Genomic DNA, 22,205 nt, shown 5'->3' on the forward strand with positions numbered 1-22,205 from the left:
TCCTAACTGTAGTATCTTCTACTCATGGCAATGTATGCACAAAAACTTAAGATTTATGCTTACATCCATACATAGTAGGCCATTTACTCCTCTGACAATCTGCTTCATTACTTCTTGTTTAAAAAATAAGCTAACTTTTCAACTACGGCTACCATGTGAATTCAGGACTTGTGCTTAGGAAACGATTCTTAAAGGGGAAATGACATTTACCCAACACTTGCTATGCCAGGCACTATTCTAAACATTTTATGTGTATTACTTAAACTTCTCTAAAATCTGTCAAGAAAGGAATTATCTCTATTTTATAGATGAGAAGACAGACTCAGAGAACTGAGAAGACTTACCCAAGATCACACAGACAATTTGGTTAAGTATTGATGTCGAGCTAAAGTCTATAAGACTCTAAAACTGTCTAAAGATCTGTCTCAAACACAAGCATATAAATGTTTGGTTTTTTTAAAGCATATTAAAAAATGTGTTTTTTTAAAAGCATATCTAAATACATGACAAACCAATTATATGCCCAGCAGTAATAGTTTTTTTTTTCTTTCATTCCCCACCTTCTATTGAAATTGCAGTTATTAAATGTTAGCAGCAATGATAATTTTGAGAAGGCCTGAAAGATAATTCCTCTATTAAATGCTCTAATTTTTGCTCTTTTGTTAATTTACACACAAAAGCCATCTTCCTCAATCCAAACTATTACAAAAGGGACTGAACTTAAACATAGAGGGCACAGAAAATAAGATTCTGATACTTACTGAATAACTACTGTACTTTTTCTGACTCAGAAATATAAAGATACTGTCATCTGCCTACTAAAGATAAGTAGGAGAATGGTTACCATTAAGACTTACAGGATGAATTTGGGATCCCACTCCTTAAAAGCTAAACCTGAGATTCAAGGAACTGGGTCAAAGGGCACTTCAACAGACACAAGATACATAGAGTAAACCAACGTAAGTGCTTAAATAAAACATGCAAAACAAGCAAGCTTCAAATTAAGGCTTATTGAAAAAGGGAATCAAAGTCCAAGGTTACTCTCAATGAAGATACTTGAGTTAGAATAGCTAAACTAACGTCCCACAATTGAAATGGGACAGACAATACATAAAATAACTACTCTTAAGACCTTGGCGCCTATTTACTGTAAGAGAATTCCAAGTACTTACTAAGAAGAGAAATATAGGTCTACTCTATACACAAGTTGTTACTGTGGCATTAGGATAACGGTGCCAAAAATTGTACTAAAACAAAATACAGCACTTTTCTGTAGATAAAAGGTTTGAATATCACTTTCCCAAGTCTATGTAAAGTAAGTATCAAGTAGGACAAGTCTCTAGTGCCCTTTTTTCCCTATTTTTTGTGTCCTACTTTTTCCTAAAAGATAGGCCACATAGAAAATGTCCTAAGAAACTTCTATGAAAGAAAAGTTAGGTAACGTATGTGGTATTTTTTTTTTTTAAAGATTTTTTTATGTGGACTAATTTTAAAGTCTTTATTGAATCTGTTACAATATTGCTTCTGTTTTTTTATGTTTTTTGGCCACGAGGCATGTGGAATCTTAGCTCCCCAACCAGGGATCGAACCCACACCCCTGGCACTGGAAGGTGAAGTCTTAACCACTGGGTCCAGAGAAGTCCCTGTAGTATGGCTTGTGGTCCTCATATGTGTGTAAACATATGAAAGTCAACCTAAGTAGAATCATAGTTTCCTACACCAACTTAATGATCTATTATTTCATCAGTAACACTGGTGTATCAAATTGTTTTGACTGACCAGGTTTACATATTCTTTCGACACCATCATGAAAATACAATATTGGGGTAAAGTCTATGGCTACAAATAAAAAATAAAGGGAATCAATACTTAAGAAAAAGGCTTTTGATCTTGGCTTCAACAATGTAATCTAGGTACTTAAAGCACCAACCTCCAAACCTCAACACACACATACACACCAACCCCCATATTAGGATTATATTTGGAAATAATACTTTACCTTTTTAATTCAGAAAGCCTGGACTCAATAGTTTCTTGTTTTACTTGAACCTTCTGAGCACTACTTATAATTTTTGTTAAATCTTCCTGACGAATTTTATTTTCTTCTGGTTTTGCAGATGAAACCTTTCAAAAAGTAAATGTAGGAAATTAAACAAATACTAAACACCATGATTATAATTCAAAACTTCCCTGTTATAAGACGTTTTTGTAGCCTGTCCAGGAAGTGAGATTTACTTCCAAAAGCCCAGGAAAAGAATAGACTTCATAGCTCAAAGAGAGGATAAGGAATAATCAGTTTATTTATATATTTTTAATGTGGAAAAGTTTCCATGAGCAGGAGCAACTTAAGGGCTTTTTTTTTGTTTTCATTTCCTTCTGTCAAATTCCCTGTAATTTCCCCAAGCCTATTTATTATTGCATTCCACTTTTAATTAAATTTATGTAGAACAGTTGCACGCTAAGACCATGTTCTTTCATGGCCCACTACCCTTTTACCGCCCCCCACCCCACCTTGTGAATTTAGTCAAAATATCTTATTTCAGCAAAACATATCATCCATTCAAAAATGTATTATTAAATTCCTACTATATATAAGGGACTTATTCTGAGCACTAGATATTCAGCAGTGAACTAAAGAAAAAGGCCCTCCAGACAGCTGACTTTCTAGTAGGAACTTATGTTTTTTAAGCTAAATTATAAGGAGTGAGCCATCACAATATAGATGACTCCTTATCCTAAGTCAGAATGTAAACATTTCCTTTCCTCTAAAAAGTGTTTAAAGACTGAGCCCTCCATACAGTTGAGCGCAGAGGAAAAAAAAAATAGAGGACAAAATAATTAAAGCTTTATTAGTTTAAGTTGTCCCAACAAGAAAACCTGTGTATTTCAGTACCTTCTTAATTTTAACAAATAAAATATGTCTTGGCCAAGTATACTACATGTTAATGCCCTAATTAAATCATGTTAACAATAGCTCACCTTCCTTTTAATGTTCTCCAACAAGTCATCCTGGCCTTGTTTGAAGTAAGGATGCTGAAATTCAACAGGACCATCTCGTTCTTGCTTCACAATTCCAGAGTCAATATGTACTACTTTACGAAAACCATCTGAAAAAGATTCAAAATTCAGATTTTAAATAAAATTTTAAATAGACAAAAGTAAAAGCTTTAAAAATTAATGGTGCTTCTATGGAATATATTTTCCTTTATCAACCTAATGGGGAAAATGGTTTAATCAGTAACTGATGACAGTACTCCAATTAAACTGCTGTCCATACTTACACATATTTAGTTGCCTCACAAAACTTGCCATGTTATTGTGCTTGAAATATTTGGGAAGAATTTCTTTTGCAAATCTTTGTTCATCCAAAACCAGAAAACTTTGGCCATTCTGAAAAAAATTGAAAACGTCAATTAGTTAAGATCCTCTGAAATTAGGTGATACATATGAACCCCAAAACTTGGCAGTCCTTCCATGACACCTTCAGACCATCATTTTATTCCTGTTAATAGCAGCAAAAACAAACTGCAATTAAGTTACAAATTTCAATTAAGCTCCAAACTGCAATTAAACTTTTTGATGTCAATCTCAAAAGTTTAGGAGTATGTATCAAACCAAAAGCTGCATCAAACTTTATAGTTAAATATTAGAAAGATTTCCATTCTTCTAATCAAAAACAAATAAAATACAGTATGTAACTAGTATAATTACTTAACAATGTTTTAAAGCCAATGCAATTAAGACAAAAATAAGATAAAATTTGAAAGTCATATTTTATCAATAAACATAATTATATCTTTGTACAATCAACTGAAAAACCACAAGAGAATTCAGTAAGATATCTAGCTACTAATTAACACACTAATAATGAAAGTTCAGAAAGAAAAATTTTTTAAAAATCCCATTTACCACTGCAACAAAAAGAATAAAATACATAGAAATAAACCTACCTAAGGAGACAAAAGACCTGTACTCTGAAAACTCTAAGACATTCATGAAAGAAATCAAAGATGACACAGATGAAAAGATAAAACATATTCTTAAATTGGAAGAATCAATATTGTCAAAATGACTATACTACCCAAGACAATCTACAGATTCAATGCAATCCCTATCAAATTACCAATGGCATTATTCACAGAACTAGAACAAAAAAATCTTAAAATCTGTGTGGAGACACAAAAGACCCTGAATAACCAAAGCAATCTTGAGAAAGAAAAAATGAAGCTGGAGGAATCAGGCCCCTTGATTTCAGACTATACTACACAGCTACAGTTATCAAAATGGTATGGTACTGGCAAAATAACAGAAATATAGATCAATGGAACAGGATAGAAAAGCCCAGAAATAAACCCATGTACCTATGGTCAATTAATCTACAACATAGGAAACAAGACTATACAATACAGGAAAGACAGTCTCTTCAATAAATGGTGCTGGGAAAACTGGACAGCTACCTGTAAAAAAAAATGAAATTAGTATACTCTTTAAAACCATACACAAAAATAAACTCTAAATGGATTAAAGACCTAAATGTAAGACCAGATACTATAAAACTCTTAGAGAAAACATAGGCAGAACACTTGACATAAATCACAACAATATCTTTTTCAAGCCATCTCCTAGAGTAATGGAAATAAAACCAAAAATAAACAAATGGGACCTAATTAAATTCCTCTGCACAGCAAAGAAAACCACAGACAAAACAAAAAGACAAACCAAAGAACGGGAGAAAATATTTGCAAACTCCAAAATTTACAAACAGCTCATGGGGCTCAATATCAAAAAAACAAGCAACTCAATCAAAAAATGGGCAGACGATATCACCTCACACCAGTCAGAACAACGATCATCAAAAAACCTACAAACAGTAAATGCTGGAGAGAGTGTGGATCAAAAGGAAGCCTCCTACACTGTTGGTGGGAATGTAAATTGGTTCACCCACTACGGGAAACTATGAAGGTTCCCTAAAAAACTAAAAATAGAGCTACAATATGATCCAGCAATCCCATTCCTGGGTATATATCCAGAAGAAAACATGGTTTGAAAGGATTACATGCACCCCAATGTTCACTGCAGCACTGTTTACAATAGCCAAGACATGGAAGCAACCTAAATGTCCATCGACAGATGAATGGATAAAGAAAATGTGGTACATATACCCAATGGAATATTACTCAGCCATCAAAAAGAATGAAATAACGCCATTTGCAGCAACATGGATGGACCCTGAGATTACTATACTAAGTAAAGTAGAGTCAGACAAATATCATACAATATTGCTTATATGCAGAATCCAAAAAAAAAAAAAAAAGATACAAATGAACTTATTTTCAAAACAGAAACAAACTCACAGACTCAGGGAACAAATTTATGGTTACCGGGGGAAGGGTGGGAGGCAAGGGATAGATTGGGATTTGGGGATTGACATGTACACACTACTATATTTAAAATAGATAACCAACAAGAACCTACTGTATAGCACAGAAAACTACACTCAATATTATGTAACAACATAAATGGGAAAAGAAATTGAAGAAGAATAGACACACGTATAACTGAATCACTTTGCTGTACACCTGAAACTAACACATGGTTAATCAACTATGCTCCAATATAAAATAAGAATTTAAAAAAGTCACTAGTGTATTTCCATATAAAAAATAAACAATTTGAAATTTCCTTCTAAAATAATCAAAATAATATGGTAGTGACATAAAAACAGACCAATCAATGGAACAGAATAGAGAACCCAGGAATGAACCCTCATATATACAGTCCAAGAATTTTTGACAAGGATGCCAAGACAATTCAATGGAGGGACTTCCCTGGTGGCGCAGTGGTTAAGAATCCACCTGCCAATGCAGGGGACGTGGGTTTGAGCCCTGGTCCAGAAGATCCCACATGCCGTGGAGCAACTAAGTCCACGCGCCACAACTACTGAGCCTGCACTCTAGAGCCCACGAGCCACAACTACTGAGCCCGCGTACCACAACTACCGAAGCCTGCACGCCTAGAGCCCGTGCTCTGCAACGAGAAGCCCGCGCACTGCAACGAAGAGTAGCCCCTACTCGCCGCAACTAGAGAAAGCCCGCGCGCAGCAACGAAGACCCAACTCAGCCAAAAAAAAAGACAATTCAACGGAAAAAGAACAGCCTTTTCAACAAACAATGCTGGTAAAACTGGATACTCACATGCAAAAGAATGAAGTTGACTCCTTACCTTATACCATATACAAAAATCAACTCAAAACAGATCAAAGGCTTAAACGTGACAGCTAAAACTATAAAAGTCTTAGAAGAAAACACAAGGGGGAAAAGCTTCATGACAACGGATTTGGCAAAAATTTCTTGGATAACGCCAAAAGCACAGGCAACAAAAGCAAAAACACACAAATGAGGCTACCTCAAACTTAAAAACTTTTGCATAAAGAATACTATCAAGAGAGTGAAAGGGTAACCCACAAAATAGGAGAAAATATTTGCAAATCATACATCTGATAAGGGGTTAATACCCATAACATACATTAAAAAAAACTTCAACTCAACAACAACGAAAAACAAGCCACCTGATTAGCAAAGGGCAAAGGACTTGAATAGATATTTCTTCCCAAAAAAGATACACAAATGTTCAATAAACACATAAGATGCCTAGCATCACTAATCATTAGGGAAATAAAAAGCAAAACCACAATGAGATATCACTTCACTCATTAAGATGGCTATTAAAAAAAAAAAACAAAAACCCAAAAAATAAGTATTGGTCAGGATGTGGAGAAACTGGAACCCTTTTGCACTGCCGGTGGGAATATAAAATAGTGCAGCTGCCATGGAAAACAGTACAGTCGTTCCTCAAAAAATTAAACACATAATGACTAAATGATCCTAAAATTCTACATATAGATCCAGAAGAATTAAAAGCAGGGGCTCAAAAAGATATTTGTACACCGATGTTCACAGCAGTATTATTCACAATAGCCAGAAGATGGAAGCAACCCAAACGTCCACTGACAGATGAATGGATTAACAAAATGTGGTACATACATACAATGGACTATTATTCACCCTTAAAAAGAAAGAACACATGCTATAATGTGGATGAAACTTAAAGACATTATGCTAAGTTAGACTAGTCACAAGAGGACAAATACTGTATGATTCCACTTATATGAGGTATCTAGAATACTCAACTTCAAAAAGACAGAAAGTAGAATGGTTACCAGGGGCTAAGGAGGAGGGGATTGGAAATTACTGTCTAATGAGTATGAAGTTTCAGTTTGGGAGAATGAAAAACATTCTGGAGATGGATGGTAGTGACGGCTGCATAACAAGTGAATGTACTTAAGGTCACTGAACTGTACACGTAAAAATGGTTAAAATGGTTAATCTTAAGATATATGTATTTTACAACAAAAACCTAAAACTAAAATGGAATAAAAAACTCCAACAACAGAAAAATATCAAGTATCTAAAAATAAATTTTAAGACTACACAAGAACTTTAAGGAAATATTAAACTACAGAGAGACAGTGTTGTAAAGATGTCAAGTCTAATTAAGTTAACCAGTGCATTGACTTCTCTCTCAATTAAAAAAAAGTTTTTGGAGACAAGGTGAATAGATGCTAACACAACCAAATATTAGATACTAAAGTTCATTTCATAAAAATTATGTAACAAATAGGCAAGAAAATACTGAAAACAATGGAGAGAGAGGTGTTAACCGTACCTTACACAGACAACAGAATTATAGTGTCTACAAGAGTTTGGTACTAAAGAAGGGATACTCAAATAGCTGAATGGACAGACTAGAGAGAACAGAAGCAGCAGCAAATCTATTTGAGAATTTAATAGGTAATAAGTAAGGGCAGCATTCAAATCAGGAGGAAAAATTAGGAGGGAAAAGGATTAGTTAATAAACTTTCCATTTGGAAGGAAAAAACAAAAGCTCAATGCTAACTCAAAGCTACCTCACTCTTTATAACCAAGCTTTTGAAAGCATCACATAAAAAACCCCAGAAGTCATACAGGTAAAAACTAATAAATGTATTCATGGAGACTACTAGCTGCCTACCTTATCTTCAGATTTCTCTACTTTTTTTTATTTTTTAAAACTAAAATTGTATATATTTAAGGTGTACATGATGATTTAACATATATTCACGCATGCACAGTGAAATGACTACTACAAGTCAAGCTAATTCACCAAACTAAAAAGCTTCTGCACAGCAAAGAATAATCAACAGAATGAAAAGACAACTTAATGGAATAAAAATATTTGCAAATATATATCTGATAAAGGATTAATATCTAAAATACATAAGGAACTCTCACAACTCAACAGCAAAAAGATGCAACCCAATTAAAAAATGGGCAAAGGATTCGATTAGACATTTTCTCAAAGAATACATACAAATGGGCAACAAGTATGTGAAGAGGTGCTCAACATCACTGATCACCAGGGAAATGCAAATCAAAACCACAATGAGATATCACCTCATACTTTTTAGGATGGCTATTCCTAAAAAAACAAAAAAACGAACCAACAAGTGTTGGTGAGGGATGAAGAGAAAAGGGAACCTTTGTATACTGTCAGTGGGAATGTAAATTGGTAATGTCATTATGGAAAATGGTATGAAGGTTCCTCAAAAAGTTAAAAATAGAACTGCCATATGATCCAGCAGCCCTCTTCTGGGTATATACCCAAAGGAAATGAAATCAGTATCTCTAAGAGATATCTGTGCTCCCATGTTCACTGCAGCATTATTCACAATAACCAAGACACAGAAACCACCTAAATGTCCAACAAAGAAAGAATGGATAAAGAAATTGTGAGATATATATATATACATACTTTATACATATATTGATATACTTTATACATACATACCCAATGAAACATCATTCAGCCTTAAAAAGAAAAGAGATCCTGCCACTTGCAACAACATGGATGCTCCTCTAATTTCTTACTAACACAATTTTGTCTGATGCTACAAATACATTTCTCAGTCCCTCTTAGAAGCAAAGGTGGCCAAATAACACATCTGGCAAACAAGATATAAGCAAAATGGATTGAGCGGAGCTTCCACAAAAGCTTCTAAAAGGGAAAAGACTCAAAGTGTCAAACCCCTACATCTCATATTCCTGCTCAGAACCTGGAGCCAACGGCTAGAGCTCCAGCAATCACTGAAGTAGAGGAACTAAGTATGGCTGAAAGGTTGAGAAGGTGACTCAGTATCTTCAGATGTAAGAGAAAAATACAGTACATCTCTATTTTGTTTAAGCCATTGTTGTCTGGATTTCTATTACTTGTGTCTGAACTTAAACTTAACTGGCAACAGACATTTAAAAAATTCAATAAAGTTGAAAGCTTACTAACATAAAAATATATCCAACATTTATGACAAACGATTAACTGCATTAATTAAAAATTTTCTAACAAATCAGTAAGATGAAACACCCAATGTGAAATTTAGAAGATCGGATCTCATTCATAATAAAATGTACAGCAAAATAATGATTTTCACTTATTAGATTGGCAAAATTTTTAAAGTTTAAAAATAACCACTGTTGGTTATTAGGTAGTAGCTATTAAAATTTAAAAATGCATACATCTTTTTCTATCTTAAAAGGACTTTCCCTCTACCTTACTTCCTCTCAATCTACCCATCCCATCTGTCTTTTCATTCACTGAAAAATTTGACAAACAAATATTTTAAAGCCCCCTTCTCCAATTCAGGGCCATCTATTTACTCTCACTAAAATTTGGTTTCAGTTTTTGTGCCTCTACTGAAACTGTTTTTTCTAAAATGCCAAATGCCAAATTCAATGCCCTCTTTTCAGTCCTCATCTTCCTACACCTCTCTGTGGCATTTCATTTGGCACTTCTGACACTCCCCTTCTTAAATGCTCTGCTCTTATGCCTTTGAAACTATACATTGGGTCTCCTATCTCTCATATTTCTTTTCAATTGTCTTCCAGCTATCAAGAGGTAGTGGGTTTTTTAAGTTTCTATCCTTGATTATGATACCTTTTATACTCTATCCTTAGGCAGTCTCATCCACACCAATTTCTCTAATTACTGACTTTATTATATATAATGATTATCACAACTATACCTCTGCCCCTGACCATCTCAAATTTCCCACTTGAATTTTTCAATCGTTAACATTTTTACACAATGTTCTTTGACTCACTCACTTGTCTATTTCAAACCCATCATCCTACTCCAAAATCAACTTTTTCCTGTATTCTCCATCCCGGCATGCCCTGTCCCCTCTAAGCTACCCAATTAATTTTGTCATCAATAACAAAAAGGCAAATTAAAAATTCTCAATTTTAACAGCTAGTAACTTAAAGGGGAAATATTTAAAACATTTCCTTTAAAAATAAGAGAAAGGGATCCCATGATCACTGCTTCTATCTGACACCCTGAGGTGTCTTAGCCACTGCAAAAAAGAAAACAAAGGTATAAGGGTCTGAAAATAAGAACAAAACTGTCATATCCAGACACCTATGGATGTACACTTAGAGAATCCAAATCAGTAAAATGATTAGCTCACTGGTTTATTATCCATATACAAATGTTACTTGTATTTCTAATTACCAGCAACAGCAATTATTTTTCATTAAAGGATATCATTTAAAATATCTCTAAAATCTAACAAAGCTGTGCAAGATCTAATTGCAAAAAATATAAAACTTTATTAAATAACAAAATGAATTTAGAAAAATGCCTTGTTCCCATGAATATATCATATCATAAAGATACCTATTTTCCCTAATCTGATTTACAGTTTCAGTACAATTGCAATTAAAAAAATCCTAATAGGTTTGCTTTTTTTCTTTAATGGAACTTGATTTTAAAACATATATGGAAGAGCAAAGACCAATAGTAGTCAAGGCACTCCTGAACACTAGGTTGCCCTCCCAAAAAGCTTTACAGAGCTACAGTAATTAAGACATGTGATACAGGAAAAAGGATAAATTATCCAGTGGAACAGAATAGAGAACCTAGACACAAAAACACAATCTACATATAATTTTGCTTATAAGACAGAGGTAGCAACACAAATCACTAGAGGAAGAAGAAACTGTTCAATAAAGGGGCTAAAACAACTAAATATGGAAAACAATGAAACAGGATCCCTTATAGCACACACAAAAATCAATTCCAGTGAATTAAAGATTTAGATATAAAATTCAAACCTTTAAAACTTTCAGAAGAAGAAAAAAAAAAAAAGAGATGGAAAAGTATTTTTCTCTCCTTGGGGTAGGAAAGCAAAAACATCCTGAAGAAACAAAGAACATGAACCACAAAAAAGGCTGATCTATTAAATTATACTAAAATTAAGAACTTATACTCATCAAAAGAAAGTAAAAAAGCCACAACTAGGAGACGACAGAGGCAACACATACATCCAAAAAGATGCAGAATTACAAGTAGTTCCTACAAATAATAAAAGATAAACCACCCAACAGAAAAATGGTCAAACATTTCATAGAATACGAAACACAAATGGCCAATAAATATGAAAAAGTGTTTGAACACATTAATTATGAGGGAAATATAAATTAAGACCTCACTGAGATAATATTTTATATCTACTAGATTGGTAAAAACTCAGAAGAATGAGAATATCAAGTTTTGAAGAGACAAATTAATGGGAAATCTCATGCATGGCTAAAAGGAGTACAAGCTGATTTGACTTCTTTGGAAAATAATTTAATCTTGAGGTTGAGCATGTCTTACCTTATTTTCCAGAAATTCTACTCTTCAATGTAGGTTTAACTACCTTAGAGAAATTTTTGCTTATATACACCAGAAGAGGTGTATAAGAAAAGTCAAAACAGCATTTGACATGGTTGATCATCTCTTTCTTGAACCATTTTCTTCCATTAACTTGTATGACCTCACTCCCTTGTGTTTTCTCCTTTCTCACTGTTCCTTCTCAATCTCTCTTGCTGGCTTTTTCTTGTCTTCATACCCTCTAAATATTAGAATACCCTATCTTGCAGGTCCTTCTATCTTCATCTGTCTCCCTGGATGATCTCATCCAGTCCCATGGCTTTACCACTCACAAGCTCCAAACTCCACCTTGAATGCCAGAGTGTTACATCATCTAAATAACCTACTCAACATTGCCACTGGAAGGTCTTGGAGTACAGAAGTCATTCATGCTGTTCTCCTTTCCAGCACTGCACTTCCCCAGCTCCTTTGAAATAAGGTGTGGTCGTATGACCAAGTGTGGTCAGTGAAATGCAAGCAAAACAAAACATGTCTGAAGTAATACTAGCGATCCATTTGTAATCTCAAAGTTAACATGGCCAAACAGAATCCCCACCTGCACTTTTCCGAATCTTCCCGCATCTCAGCAAATGGCACCATCATCCATCCGTTGCTCAGGCCAAATACATGAGTCATTCTAATTCTTTTCTATCTCTCCTCCAACTCCAGAAAATTTACCATTAAGATCCGTGACCTTGCCTTCAAAGTAGATATTACATCTGCTGCTCACCACCTCCACTGCTATTACCCTAGTCTCAGCCACGCTATTTTCAATCCCACAGTGGAAAACTGTGATAGTCTTCTAACTAGTTCCCTCAATTCCAATCTCCTTACCATGCCCTAAGGCCCTATACCATCTGCTTCTGCCTACCTCTCTGACCTCACTCTCATGTTATCTAAAGATAATCCAACCACATGGGGCTTCTGCAATCATATGAACATGCTATGCTCAAGGCCTTTACATTTTCCATTCCCCTTTGCCAGACCCATCTTTTCTAATCATTCAGATCTCTGCTCACATATCACCTCCCCAAAGAGGCTTCATCGTCACTCTACCTAAAATACAACAGATTCCAGTCATTTTACATGCTAGTTATGAACTTACTGCGCCAAATTCATTCTTCAATGTCTGCTCTGCAAATATGGAGCTGAGTCTTAACTTTCTTTTCGAGCACGGTGTTAAGCTTTGTCATGGAAGATACTAGAGAGATATTACAAGAGGAAGGGATTACCCTTCCAGTGTATCCTTGGCAGGTTCCTGCTGTGCAGGAAGGTTCTCCAGCACCTAGCTCTTGCAGTGCACAGAAGGCAGCAGCACCCTAAGGCCAGCAGCTTCCCCCAACACTCCCTCTCCCTTGGGAGGGTTCAAATCAGAGTATCTCTGGCCAGGCATCTCTCCATGAATAGCTTTCTAGGGTATCCTAGAGCATAGGTTAACAAACATGTTCTTAAAGGGCTAGACAATAAATATTTTAGGCTTGCAGGTCATAAGGTCGTAACTCTGCCCCTGTAGCAAGAAAGCAACTACAGACAATATGTAAGTAGACTGAGCATGGCTATATTCCAAATAAACTTTACTTTTAAAACACATGGTTGGCCCACAGGCCATAATCTGCCAACCCCTGCCCTAGAAAGCATATTTCCCGGCAAGTTCTGAAGGATGGATTTCTAGTAAGTCCCACTAGTGTGGCATCAGTGAAGTCTTTGCCATTCAGTGAGATATGGTCATTCTCTCTCCAACAAGGTCTCAGACTTCGGGGAAGGGCTCTTACTTGGGCACTCGCTCTTAGGCCTACCAGTGATGGTTGCTTCTTATAACTGCTATTCCTACCTTCTTTAGAGTTTTCTTTACCCCAATTCTCCTGATATAGTTATCCTATTAAACTTTCTCTGTTCAAAATACTGTGTGATTTCTGTCTCCTAATTGCACTCTCTCTTTACCCTGCTTTATTTTGTTACTTACCACTAACTGAAATTATATTATTTGTGTTTGCTTACTTCTTAATTATCAGTATCCTTCACTAAAATGTAAGATCTATGAAGGCAGCTATTTTGTTAACTACTGAATGAATTCCTACTACCTAGCACACTGTCTGGTTGTAACAGAGTCACAACTATTTGTGAGTGACAATAAATGAGTCTTTGATCACAGTGGACCAAATTATATTTTTAGAATTTCAACTCTTGGATTATATATATCAAATGAGGAGATGAATGCCTCTTGTTTATATTGCTCTTTCTCTCAAACACACACAACCCTAACTCACTAATATCGTTCTGTGTCTCTGCTTATGGTATTCCTTCAGTCTCTACTTCAAAATTAGTAAATAACTTCTTTGAGTGCAAAATTTCTACCTTACTGCTGTTTAAACCTGTGAAGCTTAAGCACTGCAACACAGAACTCTCCCTATGCATTTTATAAGAGACAAAAAGCCACTATTACTCAGTAGGGTGGGAAGGATGGTAGCTTCTCTTTAGGCCTAACCCATAAACGTTAGCAAGCTTCCAAATAGTAATTGTTTCTGCTCAAACTGGTACTCTTGGTTATAAACGTCCAAAATACTCTTAATAATAATCTAATACTTCAGCCCCATTACTTTAAAAGTTTCCAAAATAGAAATCTCTTTTTTAAACAACCAGCCTATAATTTCTTAATGTTTACCAACCATTCCTTTTGAGTCTCTAGCTCTTTCTCTTACGTATACAAATAAAAAATACTTGTCTGTGAATCAGTGAAGTTTTCTGTAGGTCCATCTAAAGTGGATTTAACCCCTATTCTGCCACATTTGTGGCCTTTCTTGTTTTCACTTGAGAGTACTGCTGGGAAATTCAAAACAATACCATAACACTGGCAAGTCTAAAGATCTACTGTTCAAATTCATCCAAAACAGCTAGAAAACACTGGACAAATTCTGGTTTTGCTCCCTTTCCCTCCTGTTTCCTGATTTGTCTCTGCTGACTTGAGATGGATAGGGAAGTAGAGACTGCCATAGGGCACAAAAAGGTGGAACAGACAGGTATGAAGTCTTTAGTGGAAATCCCTTCTTGGTATTCTCAAGCAACCTGAAGAACTGAGACAAAGGCAGTAACACTGGTAAAACAGTGACTTTACAGTTCTTTCTTTTCTTAATATTGCTTCACTTCAACATACACTGAGTATCATATATCAGTAACAGTAAAGGCTGTTCCTTACGATCAATGGCAAGAACTTCCATTCAACTTCCACAACTTCTTGCCCCTGAAGATCAAGTTTCCCCAGTTGCTACCAAGCTAAACCTGTGCCCTCTGTTTAGGACTCTGTTACATTTAAAACAGCTTTAGGTTGTTCAACAGTACTATCCCTGTCCTCGATTCTGGTAACAGACTGCCTACCAGAGCCAAAATAGCTATAGGAAATGTAAAAACAGGCAAAAAAAGAAAGAGAAATATCAGTGGGGAATTTGGGGGATGTACTGTATGTTTTAAAGACACTCAGAATCTAAAGACATTTCTATTATTTGAGTCTATAACAGTATAATTTTGATTGTTCAGAATATTATATTTCTACAATTAATGACATCAATGGGGGTATTAGTTCATTTCTGTCACACTACAAATTTCAAGGAAAACTAAAGTTATATAAGTCTTCAGGAATATTAAGCCAAGCTTTTCAAACTGCAGTTGGTAAGTTTTCTCCCCTTGCCTTATACTCTAGCTAGAGTAAATTATTTTCCACAAGTGAAAACAATTGCATAAAAGATCGCCTCCTTTCCCAAACATCTGCTACTTCTAAAAGGTCTTAATATGATTTTCACTCAGAGAGTATAAATGCTAAATTACCTCAACAGAAGTCCAGCAAAACAAGTTTGAAGGAAACCAGAAACAATCATAAACAGCAACTTATAAAAGATGAGAGTAAATTATTTTGGTTTTTCCATCTAACATCATTGTTCAATTAAAGTTTTACCTTTCATTGTTAACACTGTTTTCGGAAAAATCTGTGGGAATGTAAGACAACTTCCTTAGGCAACTAAGCATAGCCCTAGACATTAATCCAGAATTGTCCACTGACTTGTGGAGGAGTAACATTTTGGTGTAAAAACTAAATACTGTGATGACCTGTATTAAGTGTAGGGCCGTTGATGGAAGAATGATCTGGGAGCTCAGAAATCTATGTTAGAGCCCCACCTCTAATAATGCTAGCTTTGTAATTATAGATAAATAATCTAACCTAAGCTTCTAAGCTTCAAATCCTCATCTATATAATGAGACTAAACCAGATGATCTTTGAGATTCTTTTCAGGCATCATTCCACTTTTATCATTCCTACCATTTCCATTACATAGTCCAAGGATTTCACTGCTTCATCAAACATTTATTAAGTACCTACTGTGTCCCTTGGCACAGATACTGTCCCTGTCCTCACTGAATTTATACTTTAATTGTCCCACTATGTGTTTAAAAAATGAGTAGCCAAAACATAAGCTTAGACTTAATAATGGAAAAAAAATAAGAATGATTTTTAAGTGGTTTGTTTATTTGGCTTAGAATTCATAAAATGATGCATTTATGGATTAGTATGAAACTCTACACATTTAATACTGCCCATAAAATAAAAATATTATTAAAATATTTGGCTAATGAGAATTTATTAGACCTGCTGACAGAATACCCTTTAACTAAAACCAATTTCCAATATATTTAGGTACCATTTCTAGGCAATAAAAACAAGAAGGCCCACCCAAGACAAACAGGTGTGATAAAGTCAGCTTGGGAGTGGGGAGACTCTCAGTCCAATCTCTTACACACGCACAAGGCTGAGTAACTGCAGTCTGTGCTGATCCATCCTTGTCAACTTTTAATCCTTATGACTGATGAAAAGCATGAGACATCTGTTTATTTTTAAGTGTATACTGGTGGCTGGCTTCCTTATTTTCACCCCTTCTTTGTACAACTGTGCAGAATTCATCAAATGCCTAATGCACAACATCCACTCGATGCTACTGACCTTCAAGAAAATTAAGTCCTAGAGGGAGATAAAGAAAATAAACAAATGACAGCAATATAAGGCAGACCGTGGTGTTACAGTAGTCAAAACTTCACGTACTCAATACAGTGCTCCCTGTTAAGGTAAAATAATAAAACTGAGGGTTCCTAGCATAGGAAACAGAACAGAAAAGAAAGTGAGAAAGAGGGGAGATAACATTTACTCAGCACTTAACAGGTGCCAGGCACTGTGCAGGTAGTTTTCACTTACTCTTTTCCAGGCCTCTAAACAAGATAATATCCAAAACAGATGACCATCTAAAATAAGAGAACTCCACTCCCCTTCACAAAACGATTCCAATAGCCTAAGTGTATTGTAACGCAAATGCTCTGTTTGTGTAATAATCATTCTAATTAGAATCAGTATTTGGAAATAGAGGGGGTCTTGGATCACCTAAGTAACCTATTCATCTTATGGACGACGACACTTGGGTCAGACGAGATACGAAGCCTGTTTAGTGGCAGAATTGGGATCAAACCAATAATCAAGACATCTATACACCACACTGCCGGCAACTGTTTAGTGAAATTCAGTGATTCGTTTTTGCTCTCCACGATGGTACTGAACACCTGTCTATTGGCACTTTTATTAAAGTAATCATAAAAATCCGTTTATAAAAATAGCTCAGAATCGCGAAAGAATAACGTACCATTTTCTATATAATATTTTCAAGCCTCCTGATAAGCAGTAACCTGCGTTTGAACATTTGCCTCCTTCCCTGACTGCCGTCCTCATAAAGATCTCAGATGCGAGGCGGACTGTGTGTCTGTTTTAGGGGCGAGAATCAGGTCGCGAAGGTAAAGACTGCCTCACATAAACCCCGCGTTGAAGATCCCGGCCAGAGCTGCCCGTGCCCCCAGTGAGCCGCAGCCCGCGAGCCCGGCGGGAGGACGGAGAATGAGTGTGCAGTAACGTGGCTCCCGCTCCCTCGGCTCGTCGGCCGCCCTCGTTCCGCCGGGCTGGTTCCGAACGCCGCCCGGGTCGGACCGTTACGGGGTCTCCCGGGCCGCGGCGCCCCGCGCCGGCCGCCCCTCCCCCACCGCGGCCTGAGCCAGCGGCGCCGGCGGGGACCCCCGCGGCTCCCCGCGCGAACAATACCGGGGTCCCCCGCGAGGCTGCACGCCGAGGCCCGTGCCACCCCCGCGCCACGGGCCTCACAGAGGGCGTCGAGCCGCAGGCCGCGAGAGACAACCCCGCGGGAGAGCGCGAGAGAGGAGGACGTTAGTTAGGGGGTTCGGAGGCCGCCGTGCCCTCACCCTTACCTGACTCCAGGTGATGAACTCGTTCGTGTGGGTTTCCTCCACAAGCGTCCACAGCTTGCTGAGGAAAGCCGGCACGTTCGAACTCTGCTTCATTGTTAACGAGGCGCAGGAATTCTTAATTCTACACCCAAACGCGGCGGTAGCGGCGGAGGCGGAGGCGGAGGCGGAGGCGGCGGCGGCGGCGGCAGCAGCTGCTCCGCGAGAACGCCCACAACGCAGGCGCAGCAGCTCCCGGGCCCCGCCCACCTCGCCCCGCCCCGCCCCGCCCCGCCCCGCCAGGCGCGCAGTGAGGCGGGGTAACCCGGCGGCCGCACGTGACTGACCAGTCTCCCCGCTCGGCCTGTGCTCACTGGTCCCGCGCCGGTCCCGTTCCCGACCAATCCCAGGAGCCGACCGCACAACAGAGGAAAGCAATTGGATGCTGCCGATGGGGAGGGGTGGGAGCAAAGGGGGACGCTGCTTTCTCATTTGCCCTGTCTATAGGAGCTCTCGCTGTAGCGGATCTTCTGCTTGTGGGACTGTGTTTGGTTGTTTCACGTGGAAGCAGCTTTGGATGTTTGGGCTATGTCTGCAAGGCTACAGAAAGTCCTCAGGGGCCTTTGAGTCATAAGTTTGGTAGGCAAAGTGTGGGTTGCGCCAGTCAGGCAGGAGGAAGGAGTGTAATAGTTCACACGGGGGGAAAAAAAGCAGCTTTCAAGCATGATTTGCTAGGCCCCAAACTGAAACTGTGTTAATAATAATGAACCTTGTCCTTAAATTTTCATTAGGAAAAAAATCGTTCCTATAAAACGCGTTTATCAAATAGAGGAATTTAAATAAGTCACTCTTTACTAAACACGTACTACAGTGAACCAAGAACTGTAATAGGCAGCTTACATGCTGTTTAACAGACATGGAATGCGCACTATGTGCGCAGCATAAAAAGAAATAGTATCATTTATTCTGTTTTAATCAATTAAAATAATTGTTCCTGTAAGTACTTTACAGGTATGTTCTTAAGATAATTATCCCTGTATGTCCTTTACAGATTTGGCATAGTGGAAGAAATATTGGACAAGGAGTCAGCATATGAGTTTAGACCCAGCTTCAAGGACACATTAGTGGATATTTAATTACACTGGTAGTGTATGTAATTAGAGCTATCCCTTAACCTGTCTGTGCCGGTCTTTCCCATCTCCTCATTGGGAATAAAACTGTCTCTCTTTTCACCCTTAAGATAACATTAATAACATAGGAGATTTGAAAATATAAAGAATTGTACAAAATTTAAATTTTTTTATGAGTCAGTGTAAACATACGAATGTACAAAAAGTCAGATAATAATTAACATTTTATAAGAAATTCAACATAGGATTGGTTTACCTCCTGGGTACATGTAATTTAATACAATAAAAAATAAAATACAATTTCCAACAAGCATATATTTATTGAAATTTGTGTTTGACTTTGTGTCTAGCAATGATCTGTTTGCTGAAACAAAATCAGGTGTGTGGTGGGAGACATCCAATAAATGAACTAATATTTGATGAGCACTTACATATGCCCAGGGTTTTACATATATTATATCATTTAATCCTCACAACAACCCAGTGCAGTAGGTCTTATTAACCCGTTTTTCCAATGAAGATTCTGAGACTCAAGAGCAAATTTACCTATATCACAGCTAGTAAACAAGAGAGGGTATTTACACTCAGGCTTTATTGAGTTTGAAAGCCTATGTTCTTTCCATTGTATGATGATGACACCATCTCAATACTTAAGACGTTTATACTCTGACTTAAGACACAAGAGGAACACAATGATGAGCAATCATTAATATTTTAAAAAGAGCTAAATATGTCCTATAACTACTACTGAAACGTTTAGAAAGAGTTGAGTGAGTTAAGGTCGTAAGGGAAGAATTCTCAGAAGATGGGGACCTTAAGTTGGGTCTTGAAGTACAAATGCATTTGGCTAGCTAAAAAGAAGACAACACTGAGCAAAGATGGGGAGGCCGATGAGCACCGTCCGCCTGTGGAGACTGACAGCACAGGAGGTAGTGTCTGAGGAGAAAATGTGGCCCACTTTCATGGCATTGTATTGTTTCCATCTAAAAACAAAACAAAATGGTGTGGTTAGATACAAGCAAAAACTCCTCTTTGGGCATTCAACCTGTGTAGTTGTAGGCCTGTGCTTAGTAGGGCCCCTTACTTGGTTTAATGCTCTGCTGTCACCGTCTTGAAATTCTTAGTTTTTGATCAAAGGACCATGTATTTTCATGTTGCTTTGGGCCTCTCAAATTACGTAGCTGGTCTGCTTCCAATATATTACACTTATAGACCAGTGGTTCTCAAACTTAAGCATGTATCCAAATCACTTGGAGGCGGAAGACTGTCACTATAACAGATGATCAGGTATCACTTATAATACTCACGAGGCCAGCTATGGGGTTATTAACCAGATAATGTGATGATGGCACCAGGAAATAGATGATGTGTCTAAAATCAAATGTCTGAGGTTGGAATGGAAACCATGTCTTTCATAGTCTGAAACATATGCTTTCTTCCTTTATATCAATGTGCCTCAAGCTTTAACCTACATCAGAATCACCTGGAGGGCTTCTGAAAAAACAGACTGCTGCTTCTCCCCCACTCCCCAGCTCCACTCAGTAGGTCTGGGGTTCAGGCTAAGAATTTTTATTTCTAACAAGTTCCCAGGTAACGCAGAAACTGTTGACCCTCGGACCACACTTTGAGAACCATTGTTATATAGGAAAAAGTAGTAAACTGACTTTCCCTTGCTAACATTTACAGACATTGCTACTCACCCTTCACCTCAACAAAATCCAGACTTTCCAGGAATAATTTAAACTACTGTGTTTTCTTTTTCTATGAACATAATCTTTAATATTTATTGTAATTAATAAACTCTTTGGAAACTTTAAGTACTGATTAGAGACATTTAGGGGAAAAGAAAATCATTATTGGCTCGTTTGCACCTAAATATAAAACTGAGAAGGGAAGAAAACCAAATCAAACTAATTCTCAATTATTTGCCACCTACAATATCCCACAAATATCAGAAGAAACATATTTGAGCCAGGGTCAACAATTTTGAAATGTTTACAATATTAGAGGATAAAAATGTCATTTCCTTAAAGTGAATTGCCTCCTGTTGGCTACAAATTAGAAAAGTTGGAATATTTCCATGGCTCACTTGCAGCCTGGAATGTAAGATTTAGAAGATATAGAATAACATTAGAAAATATGAGTGACCCAGACCTTTGCCTAGGAAATAGAAAAGCACACTGTGGTGTGCTTTGAAACTTCAAAGTGTCTGATTCAAATTGAATCAATTCTATCTAATCGATTATGCAAAACTACTTAGAGTCGGCACTACAACCGGAACTAGCTTGTAATTATTATTTTCAAGGGTAGCAAGACTGAAGCCAAAGGCTAACTGCATAGAGGTTCCCAGCTATTTATATTCCTATCTGGACCAAGTGTTGATTTTCGTCAATTTTGGAATGGCCTATGGGGCCTTAAGCCAATCACTTGACACCTCTAAATCTTAGATTCTTCTATGTAAAATGTGAGTAAAAATACCTGTTATACTCACTTCACAGAGTGGTTTTGAGAATTCGATAAAGCGCTTCTTCCTTCAGTCCACGCTCACAATCTTTACAGAGATCTTTCCAAGACACAAATCTGAAAAGGTCACTTCCTGACCTAAAACTGTTCAGCGGCTTCCCATTATTTTCAGAATAAATCCAAACCCCCTTAAAGATGGCATAAAATGACCTTCTGTGATCTGATGCCACCTACAGTTTCAGTCATTGTCTACCACTCTCCACAAACACCTAACCCTTAGCCACACCCAATTCTTGTACTTACCTTGCAGATCCTGTGCTTCCATACCTTTACATATGTCCATGAGATGTTACCTCTGTGTGGAGAGCCCTTCTTCTTCCCCATTGTCCCAAAAGAAAGTTCCTCCTTAACCTTCAAGGTCAAATACAATTCCATACAGAAGTCACCTCTTTCAGTCAAACTCTCCCCGGAGGCCTTTATAATAGCACTTATTAATAACTAAATAAATAACTACTTGTTATTTATTTACATGTGTTTTTTTCATACTAGACTATGAAACACTTT

The 22,205-nt window shown here is 37.2% G+C and overlaps 1 protein-coding gene and 1 long non-coding RNA gene across 5 annotated transcripts in view; both read right to left on the reverse strand.

Moving 5' to 3' along the window:
* Window positions 1–18,293, reverse strand: part of HSF2 (heat shock transcription factor 2) — a 36,071-nt gene extending 17,778 nt beyond the window's left edge. For 2 of the 4 annotated variants that reach the window (XM_082474667.1, XM_082474666.1), the window contains exons 1-4: window positions 18,073–18,291; window positions 3,282–3,390; window positions 2,980–3,107; window positions 2,000–2,124 (exon numbers count right to left, since the gene is read on the reverse strand). In XM_082474667.1, the coding sequence (XP_082330793.1) occupies window positions 2,000–2,124; window positions 2,980–3,107; window positions 3,282–3,390; window positions 18,073–18,165 (455 nt within the window). In that variant the 5' untranslated portion in view covers window positions 18,166–18,291. Of the gene's footprint in view, window positions 1–1,999; window positions 2,125–2,979; window positions 3,108–3,281; window positions 3,391–18,072 lie in introns of all 4 variants that reach the window. The other 2 variants (XM_082474669.1, XM_082474668.1) reach the window with 1 other exon arrangement.
* Window positions 13,559–17,557, reverse strand: LOC309667019. The gene is made up of 2 exons (XR_014267481.1): window positions 17,460–17,557; window positions 13,559–16,789 (listed from the first exon to the last, which is right to left on the reverse strand). It is a non-coding gene; the product is annotated as an uncharacterized lncRNA (long non-coding RNA).
* Window positions 18,294–22,205: the final 3,912 nt, after the last annotated feature.

The sequence above is a fragment of the Balaenoptera physalus genome (genome assembly GCF_965194825.1).
Source record: "Balaenoptera physalus genome assembly, chromosome: 9".
NCBI classification, from domain to species: domain Eukaryota; kingdom Metazoa; phylum Chordata; class Mammalia; order Artiodactyla; family Balaenopteridae; genus Balaenoptera; species Balaenoptera physalus.